This window comes from Lepidochelys olivacea (assembly GCF_965140295.1).
Source record: "Lepidochelys olivacea isolate rLepOli2 genome assembly, chromosome: 9".
Classification (NCBI taxonomy): Eukaryota; Metazoa; Chordata; order Testudines; family Cheloniidae; genus Lepidochelys; species Lepidochelys olivacea.
Window position 1 is genome coordinate 9,757,617 of NC_140419.1, and position 22,944 is coordinate 9,780,560.

General features: G+C 37.4%; 1 protein-coding gene across 4 annotated transcripts in view; it reads right to left on the reverse strand.

Annotated features, from left to right (window-relative positions):
- Positions 1-3,653: 3,653 nt before the first annotated feature.
- Positions 3,654-22,944, reverse strand: part of ATP11B (ATPase phospholipid transporting 11B (putative)) — a 123,991-nt gene continuing 104,700 nt past the window's right edge. The window contains exons 27-31 of one of the 4 annotated variants that reach the window (XM_084640015.1): positions 22,626-22,729; positions 21,298-21,463; positions 14,698-14,783; positions 11,583-11,708; positions 8,031-8,164 (exon numbers count right to left, since the gene is read on the reverse strand). In XM_084640015.1, coding sequence (XP_084496141.1) covers positions 11,624-11,708; positions 14,698-14,783; positions 21,298-21,463; positions 22,626-22,729 — 441 coding nt within the window. In that variant the 3' untranslated portion in view covers positions 8,031-8,164; positions 11,583-11,623. Of the gene's footprint in view, positions 4,233-4,729; positions 8,165-11,582; positions 11,709-14,697; positions 14,784-21,297; positions 21,464-22,625; positions 22,730-22,944 lie in introns of those variants that run through there. The other 3 variants (XM_084640014.1, XM_084640016.1, XM_084640013.1) reach the window with 3 other exon arrangements.

Consider the following 22,944-nt stretch of genomic DNA (forward strand, 5'->3'; position numbering starts at 1 on the left):
GCATGAAAGAATATATGCTCTTGAAAAATTGACTTTTTCCTATACCAGGTATTAAGATTCGCTGAGAATTCTATCTAGTTTTAAAAGGTGGCTATGGAAGTGCTCTCTTCCATCCAGGATATCAAAAATACTGCACAGTAAAATAAGAATGAAAATAATATCACTTGTGTTACTGTGAGTTAAGAATGTTTGGAGCAGCCTTTATTGCACTAAAAGGAAAATCCAGAAGGAATCCTTTGCATGTGCCTTCATTTTGTGGATTTCAAGAGTAAAGGTAACTCTACACACATCTCTATACTGTACATTCTTTTTCCTCATGTTCTCAATCAGAAAGATCAATAGTTACAGTTGGATAATTGAAGACGACAGACTTGGTTAACTTCGCTTTGTGAAAAATTCCACATACTAGCAAATCTAGAACTAGCATATCGCATATACTGTAACAGTTAGAGGTATATACAAAAACAACTTTTCTTGAGTAAAACCAATTCTATATTATTTGTGGTACATTACAAAATATTGTTGTTTTTCCTCCTAAGCATTCATTAGATAAAAATTCTGTATTCTATGCAAACCAATTACATATTTCCATTAATGAGAAATAAGCATTACTGAAATTTTTTTTCTCCAAATAGAGAAGTGTACCTGGGGTAGACATATAAATTCTTAAGCTCTTCCTGAATTGCTTAAATACATATTTCTTCAGTAACCTTAGACACACTGATAAGGGAGGGGAAGCAGGAAGAGGTGGAAGGTTTAATAAACCATAATGGAGGTAAATTACTCTTCAAATATAAACATTTTGCTTGCTTGGCACAAATGTATTCAACCTTTTATTCATACCACAAAAGTCAAAACATTATATGTGTGGTATGGAATTGTTGTAAATGCTTGGAGCAGGGTTATTTTTCAAAGCATTCCCCCCCCCCCTTTTTTTTTTTAATAAAACCATTTACCATAATTTAGATTTCAAAACATGACATACTAATCACAAGAACTAATGAAAAACTATATGGCAACACTGAAAACCATTGAGGGCTGGCTAAGGAATGAATGACCTTGACAGACACGGCTACTTTTGAGAAGTGAAGCAGAATGGCTTAACACACAAAGGTAACAGTTGCAAACAACAGATACCTGAGGAGAAGTTGTTTAGAAAATGTGGCCTAAGATTATTTCACAGATAACCATGGCATAAATTTTTTGTGCGTCTCAGGAACAGAAACCACTGACAAAACCCGTGCTAGTATTTAACTCAGACTTCCAAGTATATGTATACAATTGAATATTGATAAATCCGCCAGTTGCTAAAGAATTTAAACTAATTTTTAACGGTTAAGTTTCTAGTCTTTATTGTTGCAAAAATGAAGATTCAAGATGTGAACCAAAATGCTGCATTGCTGGGAAAGCCATAAACAGCAGCAGAGATAGGCACTGGAGTTAGCAGTGAGGATGACCCAAAAATCTGAGAACAGCAGTGGAAAAACATCTTAACACTTCCTCCCCTATAGTTCACAGAATCCAGGAAAGCTGGGGAGGAGGAGAATAATGGAGACCAATCTCTCTCTTGCAGCAGCCCATGCCCCATAGTGTAGAGGGCTTCCAAGGCTGTGTCTACACTATGGAAAAAAAAAAAATCAATCATGTAATTCACTGCTAATGCAGCTGAACAGGTGATAGCAATAATGGAAGCTGTAGTGTAGACAGGGGCAGGCACTTAGATCATTGTGTTGTCCACCTTACACACAGGCCCCCCCGACAGCAATTTCGGGCCCCAGGGCAGAACGGTCAATAGGCCCCCAGGCCTGGTGGGGTGTCACCATATGGGCGCGGAGCCGGACCACGTGCGGCAGCTGGTGCACACATGCACAAGCCGCGGTCTGCCTGACATTTGGGTGGTGCTGTGTCTGGGCTGGCTGGGGCCCAGCGAGCTGCCGGGCACGCTCTTCCAGCATGGCCAGGGCTTCCACATGCTCGCCCACCTTCGCCGGTACCACCCTGCACACATCTAGGAGCCCTGTGGCCCACTGGGTCAATTGCCCCCTTCCCCCCCCACCTGCCTACACACCTTGTCTACACTACCTTGGATTAGGTAAGAAAGTCTGTGCCCACTGCCTATGCTACAGCATTCGCCTTTGCCACCGCTGGTAGATCATTACAGGTCTGAGTTTTGCCAGTGTGGATGCAGCTTTCCAACACCTCCTTCTCCTTTTCAGGGGGGCAGAAATTTTGTTTATGGGACTTAGCAGCCAGAGGCTGATTTAAAACAGGGGTTCTCAACCTTTTTCTTGCTGAGGCCCCCCTCAACATGCTATGAAAATGCCAGCGCTTGGTGGGGGTGGGAGCACAGGGCTCTAGGCCAGTGGGGGACCCTGGGGCATGGGCATAGTTGTACTTCTATACAGGGGGTGGGGGGGGACACAAGGGCTGGCAGGGCTTGAGCCAGCTCCGCACAGCATGGTCCTGTGCCACCTCCACCCCCAACTCCCTCAGGAGGCCACCCAGCCTGTCTGGGCTGTGGGGGGACGGAAACAAAAAATATAACTCAAAGGGGGGACTCCGTTCAAAAGTTTGAAAATCGCTTAGGGTGCAGGGAGGGGGTAGCTAGGGGCTGTGTTTGGGCAGGGGATAGCTCAGGGTGCAGGCAGGGGGATAGCTAAAGGCTGTGTATGGGCACAAGGGGCTCCCAGTGCAGCTCCCAGGTTAAGCCGGGGGTGGGGGGGAGGGGAGAGTGCACAGGGGCTCCCAGCTTCAGCCCTGCCACTGCTCCTGGGTTCTGGGGGGAGGTTTGCGAGCTTCAGCCCTGCGCCGCTCCTGGCTTCAGTGCTGGGGCCCAGGGCACCAGGTTTCTAGCAACATCCTATTGAGAAGTATCCCGTGTATCTCACTGATGGATACCCTGCATCTTTCTTCTTTGTATCTCTCTACTGCCAGTAGATTCAGTCCTACTGCTAGTCTCTCTCTCTCTCTCTCTCACACACACACACACACACACACACACACACACACACACACACCGTATTCACAAAAATTCCTACCCAACCCAAGAACTCAGACACATTTATAGCAGAAAATGTAGCTGCAAAATTTATAATTCTGTCCAAAGTAGCATCTGTGCACTTTGTTTTTATTGAGATAATTGTATATCAAACCATTGCCATCAATGTGTCAGATCCTTCAGATATATGAAGATAATGCTTAATTAAATCTTGAAAGTACAGTATGAACAAATATAAATATATTAAAAATAAAACATGCAACCCCGCAACAATGCTAAAAGGATTAAACCCTTTAAATTTTCAATACGTATGCTAGCGAGACAACTGTACAATCCATTCAACATGTTTTCCACCTATTTTTCCATGTCAGGATCAATAATAGTTATTAAAACATGTAGGATGTAATGGTTATGGACGAGAATGACTGGCTCTTAAATATTACCTGTAAAGAACATGAGATTCTTATTATACCTGAAGGGTGCACAATGCTATGCTTTTGTCACCACTTTGAAAAGGGCTATGTCATATTTTACTAGTATATTGCCATTTGTACACCAGTACAGATATGCGGATGGTATTTCCATCTCTTAACAGCTAATTCACCAGCTCAGGTTTTTTTTAAAGTGATATATTAATTAATTGACTTGCCCAGGGAAAAAACAAGAGTTTTGTTTATTTGTAAACTAAGAAGTTAGCATAACAAGAAGCTTCAATACAAATTTAGAATAAAAAAATTTTCTTCCCCCCAAGGGGGGGGGGGAAAATCAGCTTAATTTACAAAATCAGACTTCAAAATAAGTTCATACCTTCAAATCAATTACTTGGGAACAGAAACATTTGGTCATTGCCTCACCTTGAGATTTCAAATAAAATGTCAAACACAGGATTCCAACGTGTTAGCACGAAGAGGAAATGGGCAGAGAAAAAGCATACAAATATTTGGTTATAAGATTAGAAAAATGTAGTGGAAGAGATTATCCTTCACATGTATGTTTTGCTATGCTACAAGACAGACCACGAGGTTTGTATTTAGATGTTTTTGTTGTGCTAGCACATTTTCTAGGACAGAGGATACAGCACTGAACTCATGCATAACCTATTATAAATATGTAAGCACCATATGGCTTCCACCAGGCACTAACAAATGCTCGTTAACAAGTGGGTGAGTCCATTGTGGAGAGAGTCAAGATGCTTCTGTCGTTGGTATAGTAGGGATCCGATGAGCTCCATGATCTACAGTAACAATAAAAGAAAAGTTTGGCTGACTAGGAACCTATAATTTTAGGTGAGAGGAGAAAAGGTCTAAGAGCATAAAGCAAATTATTCCTTTCTTTAAAACTGTAGTCCGTTAATTCCATCCTGACACCCGCAATTCATTCAAACCCTCAAAAATATGCTGTAGCAACTATTTCTTGAATTTTCTGAACAGACTATTTATTTTAAAAATTCACTATACCATGACTAAAAAGATATTTAATCTGCTATAAATTTAAATTATATGGGGCTTCTAGGCTTTTTGAGGTAACTTCAATATTATATATGTAAATCAGGCAGAGTGAATACTACATTTTATTTTTGGCATAGTAAGATCATTCTAACAAATCCTCTCAGTACACAAATAGCTAATTGCAGTATGCTAATATATTGGTGTTTTATTTAAATATTTTAATACTGATGCTGTGAGCAACTTAACTTGGAACAAATTTCATCTAATAGTTTAACTATAGCCATTAAGATATATTTTACCATTGGCTGTACTAGATTTAAACTAAAATGTATGACAAGTGAAAAAAATATCCAAACTATCATTGCCTTTTGATCTACCAATGTTTTTCACCTAAGAGTAAGTTATTTCCCTAGATGAATAAATCCTATATATAGGCCACTGCTTTGGCAGGATTGTTAAAGTCAACATATTAGATTAAAAGTTGAAAATAAAGGGTAAGAAGGAAGAGGGCCATAAAGTGGAAACAATTTATGCTCCAAAGCCCACCTCTGTCAGAAATCTGCTGTTTCTCCAAAATAGTACACACATGTACCTTGACAAGTGTATTGGCTAATGACAGGTCCAGATCATTCAGTAATGGGTTCTACCATAAGAACTTATGTGTGATCCAGAATTTTTAATATTCTATTGGCTGATGAGTAGACAGACAGTTTAATGGAAGAGAGACAGACAGAAATGCATTTTACTGATTTGCAAGAAACATGCAATCTTTCAATTTTATTTTAAATGAATGAAACAATGAAAAATGTATTTTGATTATATTTTAAAAAACAATAAAACTGCAATACTTTATGCCAGTTGCCCTCTACTCCAAGCATTTGTACACCTTGAGATCAAAAGAAATGGCTCCCATCCAAAATTTGATAGCATGTCTAATTTCATATCCCATTATCATATTTGACAGAATATTAGGTGCACATATTGTATATAAACACAAGCTATCTATATCAACAGAATTGGAAAAGTGCTTTTCATTACAAAGCACTACAAAGCACTTTTACAAGCTACATATATACAGGTATCACTTAATTCATCAATGATATTCAGCTACCTCTGGGATGGAATAGAACAGTTGGTTCACACCACCAGTAACATTATACAATAGTTATTACATTCGAGATTGCATGCATCTTCTAAAAGACAATAGCTATTTAGTAAAATCTAAATTGCATTTGTACCCAAGCCTCATCTAAGCTTAATACTGAGCAGTAAATATATTTTGGGATTAAAAGTACTTAACTGTACCTTCAGTATTTCACAGCTGGTAGAACTGTTTTATGTGACTTACATAATTAGTATGTTCAACAAAAGTATTCAGCAACTTTCACGTACTGCAAGGGAAGTGAGGGGAAGAACGTAAATACATCCTCCAACCACTTTTAGACTAGATTTTAAAAAGAAATGCTGAAGGGAAGGAGCTGGAGTCACTCAGAAGACAAACAGGTAATAAATAAAGCAAGCAGATTCTTTTTCAGTTACTGTCATAAGGTGAAACTGAAAGGGCTGTGAAGAGCCACTTCAATATAAACCCTGGAGCTGCAGCAGCAACCATCGAACTCCTAAAGCCCTTTGACTAGCACCTAGATTGTTTTGCATAGTCGTTTGTTTGAAGCCATGTTCATTCTAATGCTTTAACAACTCTCTTTCAGGCCCTAAAATTATTCAGACGGTACAGTCGTTAGGAAAAAAAGATGACAAGCGTTAACAGACAAGTAACCTGAGAAATAGCACAATATTGAAAAAGTGCTTTATATTCTGTCAAATATGATATTTTATTTTTATTATTAATAGATCTCACTGAAGGAGGAGGGAGGAAATTGTAAAAAAATCTAGATGCCTAGCAGAATGAAAAAATAATTATACCTACCTTTATGAGATCCTGCACAATAAACAAATTTTTGGCCAAAAACCGCATCACTTATTAGGTGACATCAGAACAAAGAAAGCAGCACGGAAAATAAAAGTTTCTAATTTGCAACACATAGTTTTCATTTGTTACAGAAGATAACAGTAAGTGAAAATATACCTAAAGGAACCACTACAGAAATGTTGATTTTAGACCAATTAAATGCTCATCTTGTAGTTTAAAAATTCTATTCAACTGTTTATTTTACACATCATGCCTGCTTACTATACAGCAAGAGTTTTGATTTAAAAAAATTTACTTGATCATAAACAGTTCCTTCTTATACACAAGATATTTTTGCATAATTATACCCTAGATTTATGGAAATAACTAACAAAATTTCATAAGCAAGCCAGAATAAAGAAGATGATTAGAATCACAGACACTGTGTTAACACAAGAATTTTAAAACTGAAAATGTACCACATACCAAGTCAACACCTAAAGGTAAAATCATAACTGACAATGCATGTCAGTATAAATTCCCCATAGAAGATTTTATTTTGTATGAATGATATCACATCCTTTAACTTGAAAAGAGACAGCTGTTCACATATTAAAGGAAACCCCATGTAAATGTGAGAGTGCAATTTTTTTCCAGGTTTGGCTTTTGAATAATGGAGGACTATGATATCATTCAGCAAAAGACAGACTATGATGTACAAAAGGTTTTTTATTTTTACCCCCAAATACCTCCATATTTGTTACCTAGTTCTCTGAGTTTTTTGAAATGGGGAGATGTGAAAGTGTTCACTTCAGTAGATCTCAAAATCACTTTCTAAATTTCTTTCACGGCTACGTTTGTTGCAAGATGTCAGCATTACTTGTTACAAATATTTCTGATAATTCTTATGTTTTTCTTCCACCAATGTGTGTTTTAGTGTATGTAATTCAAGAAGATGTTTAGCACATATTTTTAAATGGCACCCATGATTTTGCTGACATTTTTGATACAAACAGAAAAATCCTTAAAACTAAGTCAACTTGAAGGCTTTGTTTTGTAAATTAGCTGGTTTCTAGAAATAGAGTATAAAAGTTATATTACAAAAAAATATTTAATTTTAGTAACCACCAATGGATGAAAAGTCTAAAGACTTTCCTTTTAATGATGGAGTTATTGTCTGGGGGAAATACGACCATTTTGTATATCTTTAGAAGTAACTCAAGCTAATCTAGGACTATTTTGGAGGACATACATTAAGTATCAAAGGAAAAGCCTTTTGACTTTACAAATAACACTTGATTTGTGAAGGCAAAAAGCTGGATCAGGAAAACAATCAGCACAGTGAGGTTTGTTCTTCTAAACAGAAGGATGTACAAACCCAGAGAAAATACCATATATACACAACACAAGATCTCATACTAGAAAGACCAAACAAAAAGTTTGAAGAGAGTTCTGTTTCTTGAAAAACCATTTTCTTCCTTTTTCTAACGAAAGCACTCCCAGTAAGCAAGAAATGGATCTTTTAGGATCAAAAAAGCCTATAAAGAATAACATTTCCTGTTTAATTACGCAAAACCTGCAACTGGTTTGCTAGACATCAATAGCTGCAGGCTCATCAGGTTCCAGTTTATAGGAGAATCGTCTGCAGCAAAGGCTATTGAGAGAAATTCCACACCTGCTGACCCGGGTTGGACTACATCTTCCCATTAGTCGTTCCAACATTCTTCTAACAGATGCGCATGCTGTTTCCCCATCTGAGAAGCAGCACATGGAGTCCAAGCAGTTGATACCTGAACCTGTCTCAGTAAGCTGGAGTGAAAAAAGAGAGAAGAATTAGTATTTGTGGATTCTTGTGACAAAAGTGTCCTGCTATCACAGGCAATGCTTAAATAAGGCTAGATTTTAAATTTCAATAGTGTTAATAGAATATGTTTCTATTTTATAGGAAAATCATAATGATACCTTCGATTAGAAAGATTGCTTTCTCCATGTGAAACATACAGATGGAGATCTAGATGCTCTTCGGTGTGGCCAAGGTTTGAACAAATAAATGGCTTATTGAACAAATGGCAATTGTTTAACATTGACCCCACACAAGCACCCAGCAAATAAAAATATGTCCAGTTCCCACTACTGTTGTAACCTGGCTGGCAAATCATCTGCTATAATGCTCTACCTGTAATACGCTTATAGGGGCAGATCATCAGTTAGTAGAAACTGTCATAGCCACATTGACATCAATGGAACTATGACAATTTACACTAGCTCAAGATCTGTCCCCATTCAAAATATCTTCCCCCTCCCCAATAATAATTAAAAAAAGGGTTTAGAATAAGTGAGACTGGGGATGTGGCAACCTGCCTAAAAATAACAGTTTTAACAATTCAAAAAGAACTGCAGAACGCAGTTTTCTGAAGGAAGTCAGGTTCCATGACTCGCAATAGACTTACTATTTTAGGCTAACATTAAATCATGAACAAAAATGTCAGGAGTAAATTTTTCTACCTACCCTTCTTGTCTTATTTACATAACTCTGAAATTTTATCCCAGGTTACCATCTATGATGCCAGATAAACCTCCCTTTACAAAACCCAGTATATGGATTGGAATTTGGGAATGCCATTATTAAAGTTTGTGATACAGAGTTGAATTAACCTCTCACTTTTGGAGGGGAAAGGTTGTCTACAGATTTTTATCTGAATTTAAACACAGAATTAACATCAATCATATTCACGTAAGAATAAGGAAAAGCTGAACGTTAGTATAACTATGAATGAACACAACAAGGTTTATTAGTATGCGTAAAACAGACTAAAATAAACTGAAAGAGGTTATACTGAGAGTTTAGGAAGATGTTTTTATTACAAATCACCTATTAACAAATTCCTTCATACTACACTTCATCCGAGTATTTTTCCACTGCAGCACACATAAAATTCCAAATATTTAGCACTGCAGAAAAACTGGAGCGAGAGTATTTTGAATGCATTTCAGCTTACCTCTCCCTTCTAAAAGGGTACACAAATCTATTGAGGGTGGTGATGGGGGAAGCTACCTACATAACCCAAATTAAACTATTTGTTAAGCAGTTATACAAATTCAGTGAGGGGGGAAGAACACATTAACTGTATTAGTCACTTAACATCACAGATGCAATGCAATGAGATGAATAATATACAGAAGTGTACCTCCTGACTGGACGATATGTATCGGTTATTCTGAGGCTCCAAAAATTTCAAAAAGGACATTCAAATATTTACAAATTTATGTTGCTCACTTTAGATATAGAAATTAACAGAAGTTAGCAGGAGTTGAGGACAGAGAACCTCTCAGAAGGTGCTTCAGTAAATCACAGGAGAGGGGCTTTAAAAAGTCTCATGAAAGAGATTAAGAGCTGAGATTTCTACTTATAATTGGCTCAAAGTTAAAGGCAAATTGTCTCTCTCATAGAAATTATTGGAAAACATTATATACTATCTGATCACACATGAAAGAGCTCCATTATTACTTATTCATGCATGATACATGTCCCTTTTCTCACTACACTCATGGAGGCATAGGTACCTATATTTTTGTCTTAGTCTCTCCGGAAACAGGTCTTTTATTAGCAATAGATTCATATAACCCCTAATTTTGGGTCAGTGGCAAGCTAACTTCACATTCTATAATCTTGATCTTTATATACAGAATTGATTCTTCCCTTAATATATACTGTATGAAGCAGAACCTGGCCTCTGCGGTATTCTGGGGCCATAAAGTTGACTTCACCAATCAGCTGAGGGAATATCCAGGTGGTGCAGAGCTATGGCCTCCTTAGCCCCTGGCAGAGGGTGCATGTTGGGGAAGTAGTCAGGGTGCAATTGCGCTCTAATGATCCCTAGCTGGCATAATGGCTGGGTATCACTGGAGAATGTTACAAGCTGACACAAAGATGGAGTAGCCAAGCGGCTGCACAAATTTGCACTTGTGGGATGAAACAGTTGGCACCAGAATTTGGTAGGAAGGGTTGTATAAAAGGTGCATAAAACTATCTTGGTCTCCCTCAATGCCAGAATCCTATGCTCTGTCTGTGCAATCTTTAATGTATAATGCACCCGTATTTCTGAACTGCCTATAATACCTATAAAAAAAGCAATGACTGCAATGGAAAGGGGGGGATTTTTGAAAAACAGGCAAAAATAAAATAAAAAAAATCTACTTAAGATGAAAATATTTGATTTCTAATGAGCTTAAAATCAATTTTGCCTTCAGTTTCTGTGAAATACAATAGTGGCTTAATAAGGAGTCAATGTTTTACCATGACTTAAAAGGGTTAATACCACCTATTTGAAAATAGTGACCTTCCAAAATCCAGTATGTAGATAAATGCGAAGAATTAATATTTGCTATTTTAAATCCACAGACCTCCCACTTTAAAGACTAAAAACTGAGTGGAAGCATTATAAGTAGTACTTCCAGAGTAAACTGTGAACATCAGAGATCTCTTTGCAATCCCAAATCCACACCTTCCTTATGTCAGCTGTACCAACTAGCTCTTAGTAACATCAAAAGTAATATTAGGAGAGTGTAAAGGAGACAATAGAAAAAGAAACTCAATATGATGGCACTGGCTGCCTGGTTTAGGATCCATTCTCTTTATATCCCTTTCCTGAATAAGGATTTTAACTTTAATACAGAATGTCCCCTCACTGCCTATATCTCCTCTAGCCTTCCTCTCCAATTTTATATCTGTGCAAAATTTGATCATAGTTGGGTGTGACACCAAACTAAGACCTGACAAAAACAGGTAAGATAACAATGCAGAATGCTGTGAGGTGGACAGTACTGAGCACAGATAGTTTTAAAACAAAAAAGTCTCTGGCAATCCTAAGTGTATCCCTGACTGGGCTGCAACTGGCAGGAAGAGCCATTGCTTAAAGATTGACATATGCAGAGAAAAAACTGAGAACACTAATCTCTGGGCTGCAAAGAAGTTTTGAAAAGGTATGGTTTAGGGCTAAGGATCTTAAATCATTGTAATGCAAATGTTTTCCAGGGGAATGGATAACTTTAATGGAATGAATCAAGAAAAAAATTAAATACTATGTGTTACAATTAGTGATTCAATCCGTTAAGCCCAAACAAAAAACATGCCATCATGTAAGTTTCCTTGTAAATATCACAAGTATGGGAATTTCAAAGATGATTCCAAGACTGACTATACATAAGGGTACAGTGGGAGTACTACCTAGTGAATGCAAGCACTGTCCTGCTGGCTAGATGGATCAGCTAGCAGTTGCCTATTGTCCTCCCCTCTGTGCCTGCTTTCAGCAAAGTCATATGCTGAGCTGACTGAACCCTTATCCTCTTCCATCTAGAAGGACAGAAAAGCAACAAATCTTATAAAACACCACAATCAGTTTAATTCAAAACAGTAATCTTTAAACCAATCTTTAATCTACTGACTTGTTCTTGATAGAACAGTGCACATTTGCTTATGCAGGAAGAGATGATCACTTTCTCAAGTTATCAAAGTTATACAAATCACAAATTATTTATTGATGCACATCAGCGTTACCACAGAGTATAGTTTGTCAACAAATTAAAGGCTTACAAAGAATGTAGATGAGTAATTTTCAATTCTGACCCCTTCCTCCCCCAAATAAAGGTCTAAAACTAGCGCTTTTGTCCAAAGGGTCTTTCCAATTCTTTTCCCATTTTGTCGGGTCTTCTGTATGCCAAATGACACCTGCAGGTTTTAGTTCAACAAAGCACTTATATCTCATTGAAGCATATGCTTATGTGCTCTGCTAAAAAGAAATGGATTTAAGTATGTGCTTAAAGTTAAGCAAATGCTTAAGCAGTGCTTCGCTGAAGCCAGGCCGTAGATACCAATATAATCTATGCTATGTAAATAGCTAAAATAGATTATGAGATGGTTATTGCAACACCACAATGAAGCTTTAAAGTAGGTTCCCATTATGAGCCCCATTTTTACCTTCTCCTAGTCACCCCAACAAGAGACTGATTCCCCTGAAATTTCAAATGCCACATCTCATCCTTGGTTAGTTTTTCTAGAAAGTTTTGCAAAATTTAGAAAAAAGACATTTTGAAGTTTGCCAGGGAGACTTTTGAAATGCCACTTTAAAAAAAAAAATAAATAAAAAAAATTTCCTAAGCTTTTTGCTCAGTTGTACCTCCAAAATGATGGTCTACAAACACCAAATAATTTTTGTTATTTGTATTGTGGCAGCCCACAGGGGCCCCAGTCATGGATCAGGGCCCAACTGTGGTAGGCCTCGTACAAACAAAAAACAAAAAGATCGTCCCTGCCACCAAAGAGCATATAATCTAAGTTTGTCATGCTAAGAAGAGATGCTGTGGTGACCCTTAGTGTGTGTGTGGCGGGGCACTGAAGGGTGAGGAAAAGGCTGGTTTACCAGTGGAATTACAACATATATACAATATGTACAATACAAATTTAATAGAAATTGACCTGCTCCTGGCCCCAGGCTTTGCTGCAGCAGCTACTGACCAGAGGCAGACATAATGGTGAATACGAAAACAAGGATCAGACAGGAGTCAGAAAAACAGTAGCAGTTCAGGTCATTAAAACCTGAGGCTACAGAGGCATACTCTTGTAGTCTTGCAATGGAGGGCTTTAGGAAAGGTAGAAGTGCATGGAGATAGGGGAGAAAACAAGGGGCAACAGCAAAATTGTTTGAGGAGGGTGGGGACAGAGTCATGGAAGGACAGAGCTTTATCCACATTAATAAAAAGTGTTAACATTTAATTCCTAGATTTAAAACTTCACGCATTAGCATTCCGTGTGGATAAAAAAGTCTTTTCTGTCCCTTAGATTCTTCTTCTGCTGTACAAAATCTTAATTTGCCACCCAACTAGAATGTCCCCACTACACACAATTTTCATGTACAGGGTGAAGTCTATAGGAGAGAAGCCACATAGAAGAACTCTTAAGACCTGCTGATGCCTGCGCTACTCATATGGACCATATATACTAACTTACTTTGAACTTTTGCCACCACATTCAAAACCTGAAGGAAGGTAAGTGCCAACTTACCTTCCTTCAGAAGTTAATTTTGTACTGAATTTCAACAAGATTAACTCCCTATGATATTCAGAAATCTGAGTTGCAGACTTCCTGGTATTCCTGCTAGAGTGAGTCGTATTACAAGTACCATCACATGGTAATAACGGGAAAGAATGGAATTGTTATTTGAAATTTCTCTTTGTGGTGATGTCACTCACCCGGGCAGACGAACCACAGAGTCTGCAACTGAGATTTCTCAGGTTTTTAGGTGTTAACTGTGGCAATTCTTTGTTTAAAATATAGCATTCATTACCTTGGCATAAGTCACTTTACTCTCTTTTTCCCCTATTTTGAAGGATGTACATCCATTCCATCAATGTAGGTCACATGGATGTCCTAGTCCTGATTTACAGGCACCATCCCAGACTTAGACAATCAAATACTATATGAACAAAACTGTGTTTTTAATTTTTTGTTGCTGCAAAAGTTGTATAAGGCTGGGATGAAGGTTTGGCCCTTAATCTTTATTGCAAGCTAAAACATTTATTTTTGTGCATGTTTTATTCTTTCAAAATGTCAAATTGCAGTCCTATAGCATTGCACTCTCTGAGACTGAGTGCATTATAAAAGTTCCAGCATCTTAGTACTTTACCTAGACAACAGACAGGCAAACTTCAGTCTTTTTGAATATTTCATACAATTTACACCCAAATATCTTGAGACACAGACATCCATAATACATTGAAAATAAACATTCACTTGATAGATGCATTAAACTAAAGCAAGAGTCTTAGTTGATGCACAAATGTATATTTACACCCAAGCAAAAGACATGTTCTATGCTCTTATGGCACAAGCGAAAGCAAATTAAAACGGGCAAACAACTGGCAAGAAACTGCTGCCTAAAATACAAAGACCTTTCTGTTGTGGTCTTATGAAGCTGTATTTATCCAACATGCAGAAAGCACTGTTAATTTTGACTACACAAAGCAAGAGCACTGGAACCATGCTAGAAACTGTGGTTATTTTAAAAATGGATGCAAGAAAGACTAGAACTGTATTCTCCAAATTGAGCATCATGCTAGGGATTTTCTCCTATAAGACTGTCTAGTACATGCTACTTATGAGAAGCAATTGGCCTGAAAAAACACCGAGCAAAGCCAAGAAAGATGCCAAATAGAATGAATCTCCACTATAGATACTGCCTCTCATCCCACGTTAATATTCATGCCTCTTCCCATTTCTCTCAATGCTGGTTAGTTGACCTTCAACATGCATAAGAGTTGATGAGGAATTGTCCCTCCTACTCTACCTAATTCTGCTCAGCTGATTCCTTGCCCTGGATAATGGCTGCAGTGCAATGAACTCATCACTTAAAGCAACTCTGTTGGAGTACATCTATAAGTGGACAGAGAAGGGATGGAACATACAAGTCAGTAAGTAACAGTATTTTTCTAAGAGAAAGATACAGGACAGGATTTTAAAAGACATTCTGTTATTTACTGGAATATACTTCATACACAGAACACACATGAAATGGACACTTGCAAGATTGTTCCCGGCACCAACATCATTTATTTTTCACCGTTGCCATGTTTAAAAAGTTTCATAATGGGCGAAAAAAACCCTGGAAATACTTGGGGCATACTTCTCCAGCTGTCCTTAGACTCTCCTGACACTCCATTAATATTGTAATTTCTGCTGTTTACCAAAAGATGTATATTTTGACTGGGATTGTCCCCCCACAGTAGCCATTTCTTCCTATGTGATCCCACATAGAGTTATAAATGCAAAAGCTCAAAGCAATTACTTCCATGTCATTTGACAGAAGCCAGACACAGAATTATGATTTCATTGTAGTATCAGGCAGAAAATCCTGGAACATGGCAAAAAGTTATACACATGCAGAGTACACCGGGGGGGGAAGTCATGCTTGTCCCACTATGAAAGCCCAGTGTAAAGCCATACTACATATTTTGCTAAGTTTTTAATTAAATAGGCTTTCAAAATGCAGTAAAACTAAGAGTTTCTTATACAGTAGTTCCCGATTACAATACCTTAACATTTACATTTTAAGACAGCTTTCAGAAACAGTGTATATTATTTTTCAGCTATTTCTCTCATGCAGAAGTTTATCAGATCTTACATGACGTCTAAACAATTAACTACATGCAGAAAATAATTGGTCTTTGGGGAATGATTATTTTGATGATACTAGTATTTATAATTTCCAAAGTAAACTATTATCTCTGTTTAAAAAGATGGAGACAATCTGTTGACTCATTTTCAGAGTTACCAGGACAATTATTATCCCTTGCATACCAAGTTAAGAAAATGTATTTTAAGCTTGCTTATTTCTTCTCCCAGTGAAATATTTTAGAATTTAAAGGTGAAAGACAGCAGGTGATAAAAGCCCTACAGCTCCATTTTTAAAAATTTGTGATTACTGCATATAATCTATTTCCTTGTCCTGACCTAAAACTAGTTTTACTTTGCTGTATCACATAGAGTCTCAGTTATTGGGAGCTAAGTTGTTTTTAAAAGATGCAAGTACACAGGAATTAATTCAGCCACGTGTAAGATGCAGTTGTACTGAGAAAAGTGAGTTTACAATGGAAATGTGGAGTTCCACTTATTCTCTCAATAGCTTCCATACAAAATTTGCTTAGTTTTAAAAACAACAACACTTTTTCTAGTTGTCATCCCTACCAACTCAACGTGAGATCTGAAAGTCAAACCGGGTTATTTTCTTTGCTTTGAGATCCACAGTAAAAACATTCTGTAATTGGAATTTATTTAACAAACAGTGATGTACAAACCTGAAAACAATCCCATACCGCACCGCTTTAATGATAATACAGCTAACTAAAATAAGTAGAAAAAAAAATGGTCACCCTTTTACTCATGTTTAGTTCCTTACTCCATAGTAACTCCCATTGATTTCATGATCTCAGACTAGTCCCAAGAACTTGCTCTTAAAGAGTGGCAAAATCTGAACCTTAGATTGCAACTGTTGAAAAAGGTGAGTATATGTATGAATGTATGCAGGAGAAAACCCATGAAATAGTAAGGTCCTGTTTTTGCAAATTTACTTTTCTGACTATAACTACACCTCTAAAGACACACATGCACACACACAAAAAGCAGCTAGTCAGTCATTAAGTTGTTACCACCATTAAAAATTACAGAACAGTTAATGGATTTTATTGCAAAGTTTAGCTGATGGTCTAATGCAGTTGATACCAGAGTTGGGGTTTCCCAGCAAGAGGTACTCCTGCAGAACGCAGTGGCACTAATGCAGATGCTGCCAAACTGCCCAGTACTAATGGAGAAAGAGAAATACAATGCACTAACCAAAACACATACCTAGACTATCACAGGAAAAATGTGAGATAGTATCATACTTCTCTCTTAGGTAACATGACAGGCCAGGCCCATAAGCATGCAATCACAATGGCAAAAAACATCTTACTGAAAGATTAAGTGAGATTAAAAATAGATTTATTATAATGAAAGGAAATCAGAAGCTACGAACTTCATAAGAGGAGAAAAAAGACATAAGCAGAAATCTATGGCTAGCTGAGTTAAGGAAAATAAGTTTTTTGTTTTGTTTTTTGTGTGTGTATAAAGTCTGTTAGGAACTAAAGGAATCCTGTAACAATGCAACTGGTGCATTACTAGATGGAAGTGGTAGAAGTGCCAATAATGCAGAAAGCAGAAGCGTTCAATAAATATTTCTGTTCTGTATTTGGGAAAAAGCCAGATGATGTTGTCATTTGCTGATGAAATATTTTCCATTCCAATAGTAACTGAAGTGGATGTTAAACAGCAGCTACTCAAGTCAGACATTTTAAAACCAGCAGGTCCAAATAACTTGTATCCAAGAGTTCTCTAGACCATTACGGTTGATTTTTATTAAGTCTTAGAATGCTGGCTACGTCTCACAGCACTGGAATAAAGTTAATGTGGTGCCAATATTTTAAAAGGGTCAATGCGACAGCCTGGATAACTATAGGCCTGTGACATCGATCCTAGACAAAATAATGGAGTGGCTGATACAGGACTTGATTAATCAAGAATTAAAGGAGGGCAATATAATTAATGCCAGTCAACACAGGTTTATTGAAAATAGATCTTGTCTAACGAACTTGATTTTTTTAATGAGATTACAAGTTTGGTTGATAAAGATAATAGTGCTCATGTAATATACTTAAACTTCTGTAAGGCATTTGACTTGGTATCGAGACATTTTGAGTAAGAAACCAGAATGATACCAAATCAACATGGAACAGATTAAATGGACTAAAAAACTGGCTAAGAAATAAGTCTCAAAAATGTAATTGTAAATAGAGAATCATCAACAAGTAGGTGTGAATCCATTAGGGTTTTGCAGGGTTCAGTTCTTGTCCCTACACTATTCAACATTTTTATCAATGACATGGAAGAAAATAAAATTGTTACTGATACAGTCTGCAGATGAAAAAAAATTAGGGGAGTGTAAATAAAGACGACCTGTCGCTGATACAAAGCTATCTGGATCACTTGGTAAGTTGGAACCAAGCAACTAATGTGTGTTTTAATATGGCCAAATGTAAAGTCATACATCTAGGAACAAAGAACTTAGGCCATACTTACAAGATAGGGGACTTTCCTGGAAAGCAAACGCGATCACAGACATGAAGGTCGCTATCTTAAAACAAAAAAACTTCAAATCCAGACTCCAGCGAGAAACTGCTGAATTGGAATTCATTTGCAAATTGGATACTATTAATTTAGGCTTAAATAGAGACTTGGAGTGGCTAAGTCATTATGCAAGGTAGCCTGTTTCCTCTTGTTTTTTCCTACCCCCTCCCCCCCCAGATGTTCTGGTTTAACTTGGATTTTAACTTGAAGAGTGGTCAGTTTGGATGAGCTATTACCAGCAGGAGAGTGAGTTTGTGTGTGTATGGGGGTGGGGGGGATGTGAGAACCTGGATTTATGCAGGAAATAGCCCAGCTTGATTGTCATGCACATTGTGTAAAGAGTTGTCACTTTGGATGGGCTATCACCAGCAGGAGAGTGAATTTGTGTGGGGGGGTGGAGGGTGAGAAAACCTGGATTTGTGCTGGAAATCACTTTAGATAAGCTATTACCAGCAGGACAGTGGGGTGGGAATAGGTATTGTTTCATAATTCTCTGTGTATATATAAAGCCTGCTGCAGTTTCCACGATATGCATCTGAGGAAGTGAGCTGTAGCTCACGAAAGCTCATGCTCTAATAAATTGGTTAGTCTCTAAGGTGCCACAAGTCCTCCTTTTCTTTTTGCGAATACAGACTAACACGGCTGTTACTCTAAAAAAGATTTGGAGGTCATGGTGGATAATCAGCTGAACATGAGCTGGCTAATGTGATTCCTGTATGCAGAAACAGGGGAATCTCAAGTAGGAGTAGAGAGGTTATTTTACCTCTGTATTTTGCACTGGTGCAACTACTGCTGGAATGCTATGTCCAGTTCTGGCATTCACAATTCAAGGATGTTGAGAAATCGTAGAGCGTTAAGAGAAGAGCCACTAGAATGATTAAAGGACTGGAAAACATATCTTACAGTGAAAGAATCACGGAGCTCAGTTCAATCTATTAAGTTTATCAAAGAAAAGATTAAGGGGTGACTAGATCAATCAGTACTTACATGGGGAACACAAATTTGACAACAGAGGGTACCTCAATATATCAGACAAAGGTATAACAAGATCCACTGGCTGGAAGCTGGACAAACTCAGACAAGAAATATGGTGCAAATTGTTAACAATGACAGTAATTAACCATTGGAACAACTTACCAATTGGCTAGTGGATTCTCCAGGACTGGAAATTTCTAAATAAGGATAGGATGTTTTTCTAAAAGATGCTCTAGTTCAAATGGGGATTAATTCGGGAAGTCCTATGATCTGTTATTCAGCAAGTCAGACTATATGACAACGGTGGTCCCTTCTAGCATTATAATACAGTTTTATTAAACTCAATAACCTTTACTCAAATAGTCTATATAAGGCATAAGTCATAACCAAGATTTTATGGAACCCTATTTATATTATGGAGAATGTTTTATCAGCATATAATAGAGAAGTATGTATTTCGGTATAGTAATCTTAACGAATATTTGCTATAAAACTATTTTGCCAAACTACATGCTAGTGAAATCATTTAAACTATTGCACATCATTACATTGTAGCAGCCACTCAAAGGCAATATCATCTCCAGAGACTTTGTTCAGCCTCAGAAAACAACAAGAGTAAATTTCGCAACTAACCTTAAAGCAGCGCACCTCTTTACAAAACATGTATCCTGGCATGCTTTTACAAACGTCGATGCTAAAGACTGAACAGTTTGTGTTCCAGCAAGTCTGTAGGTTCGCTTTATTCAGAAATGGTTTATTAGTTCTAGTACAAAAGTTACCATCCTTTGCAAGAGTAAAATCCTTACTTATACTTGGATCTCATGATAGCATTAAATAGGTTTACATAATTTAAATTAAATTACCTTTTCATAAGAACATGAGAATGGCCATACTGGGTCAGACCAAAGGTCCATCCAGCCCAGTATCCTGTCTGCCGACAGTGGCCAATACTAGGTGTTCCAGAGGGAATGAACACTACAGGCAATCATCAAGTGATCCATTCCCTGTTGCTCATTCCCAGCCTCTGGCAAACGGAAGCTAGGGACACCATGCCTGCCTATCCTGGTTAATAGCCATTGATTTTATGAATTTATCTAGTTCTTTTTTGAACCCTATCATACTCTTGGCCTTCACAACATCTCCTGGCAAAGGGTTCCACAGGTTGACTTTGTGTTGTGTGAAGAAATACTTCCTTCTGTTGTTTTAAACCTTCTACCTATTAATTTAATTTGGTGACCCCTAGTTCTTATGTTACGAGAAGGAGTAAATAACATTTCCTTATTTGCTTTCTCCACACCAGTCATGATTTTATAAACCTCAATCATATGCCCCCTTAGTCATCTCTTTTCCAAGCTGAAAAGTCCAAGTCTTATTAATCTCTCCTCATACGGAAGCTGTTCCATACTCAATCATTTCTGTTGCCCTTCTCTGAACCATTTCCAATTCCAATATATCTTTTTTGAGATGGGGCGATCACATCTGCATGCAGTATTCAAGATGTGGGCGTACCATGGATTTATATAGAAGCAATATATTTTTTGTCTGATTATCTATCCCTTTCTTAATGATTCCCAACATTCTGTTTGCTTTTTTGACTGCTACTGCATGTTGAGTGGATGTTTTCGAGAACTATCCACAATGACACCAAGATCTCTTTCTTGAGTGGTAACAGCTAATTTAGACCCCATCATTTTATATGTATATTTGGGATTATGTTTTCCAATGTACATTACTTTGCATTTATCAACATTGAATTTCATCTGCTATTTTGTTGCCCAGTCACCTAGTTTTGAGAGATCCTTTTGTAGCTCTTTGCAGACTGCCTGGGACTTAACTACCTTGAGTAGTTTTGGATCATCTGCATCTAAAAATTTTCCCACCTCACTGTTTACCCCTTTTCCAGATCATTTATGAATATGTTGAATAGGACTGGTCCCACTACAGACCCCTGGGGGACACCACTATTTACCTCTCTCCATTCTGAAAACTGACCATTTATTCCTACCCTTTGTTTCCTATCTTTTAACCAGTTACCAAACCATGAGAGGACCTTCCCCCTTATCCCATGACAGCTTTCAAATGAAAGCACTATTTTACATACTGAAGCATCACAGCCATTTAAATTCTTGCAGAGGAAGTGATATTTTGACATTTATTCAGAGGAGGATTATTTGGTTATCCGATTACAGGATTGAATTTAATAAAGTTCTTCTTTTAATTATTGACCATGTTCTATATAAAAACATAACGTTACCTGAGCTTTTTCAGTACTTGTTGGTTGTAGATGTCTGCACAGCACTTTCTTCACAACATCAAGAAACAAACAAGTGACAACTATGATGATTATGGCAAACCAAACGGAACCACTTGACAGCAACTGAACAAATACAAAGTACATGTCCTGCGTATGCAAAAATGGCCTGAAAAATCAGAGAAGGATAATTAGAGGAAAATATTAGAAGTACAAATTAAACAAAACTAATTTGCTAAATTCATCTCTGTTTTATGGTATCCACCACAAGAAGTCAGAGTATAGGACCCCAGCACCGGTAAGTCCACTGAGGGGAGTCTAGTAATTGAAAGTGGCATAGGGCAGCTAAAAAGTGAATGGTGTGGGCTGGAGAAGAGTGTGGCTAGGGAAGTTTGGGGATGTGCTGTTTTAATTAATCCCTGCAGCAGCCTCTATAAGAGAAAGGGCTCCTTTGGAGCTCCTGGAATACCTTAAGGCTGCCCCTTAAGAAACATTGCCTCCCCATGTGTCATGGATTTCCCACAGCTGTGTAAGGTTCCATATTGATACAGCTATATGCAATTTGCACATCCCTGTAGAACCAGAAATGAGAACAGTGCAGGATTTTTAAAAGGGACATGATTAACAAGAGTAGTCTTTACAGTATTCTGATTGTTAAACCAACATTATGTAGAAATTATAAAGCCTTAAATTCTATGAAGAACTAATTGGGAAATATTTAATTAGTTCATCTTCCATATTAGATACAGTGAGCCTTGCATTGTGCAGCATGGTGAAGTGAAAATTTGTATTTACAAAGAAAATGGTCCAAATTTTTCAGCATTCATATGTATGGAAACAGGTGCCAGAAGCCTCTTCAGAAAGAGGTAGATGGCCTTCGAGAGAATGGCATCCATGGAATATTGTAGCAGGCAAAAAAGAGTCTCCAGAAACAGTATGAGGATGCTGAGATTTAGAAAACAGTCATTCTAAGGGAAAAATTTGGGTTGTTACACAAAATGACTACAGTTTCACTTAACCAGAAAACTAGTAAACTTAGAAAAAACGTAAAGAATTTCAAGAGTTCTAAAATGCATAAAGATGTGTCTGCTTCAGATGAGGGATAAATACATGCAAGGCTGCAAAGTTACACACTATATGTTAGGAGTAACAGGCTCTAGGTCTGAAGAAAAGGGCAAAAATCCATTGCTGGGATTGGCATTTCCTTTCCTGTTTTAAATGTATGAAGAAATTAATAGCTATAGTGCAGGATCTATCAAACACTAAAAGCAATGTTCTACTTTATCTTCCTGTTTTATGCACATACACAAACAAAAGGAAAAATCACTCACCAGATAATTCCCCCATAAAACAAGGAAAATAGAAAATAAAATACAATGGAGCCCCACGTAACAAAATGATTTATCCAAGTCCAGAAATGGGTCTCTAAAGCCATCTAAAAAACAAAGAACATGTTTAGAAAATTAATCTACGTTGTTTTACTTCATTAATATGAAAAGACAACATTACTTTCAAATTATTTGGATTTACTTTCAAACTTAATCAGTAAACATCGTTTCAAGACACACGAAGCTATGAAATGAATCTTTTTAAGCCATGACTGAAACTAACCCTAATGCCCTCTTTACCTCCTGTTTCCTTGAGAGACAA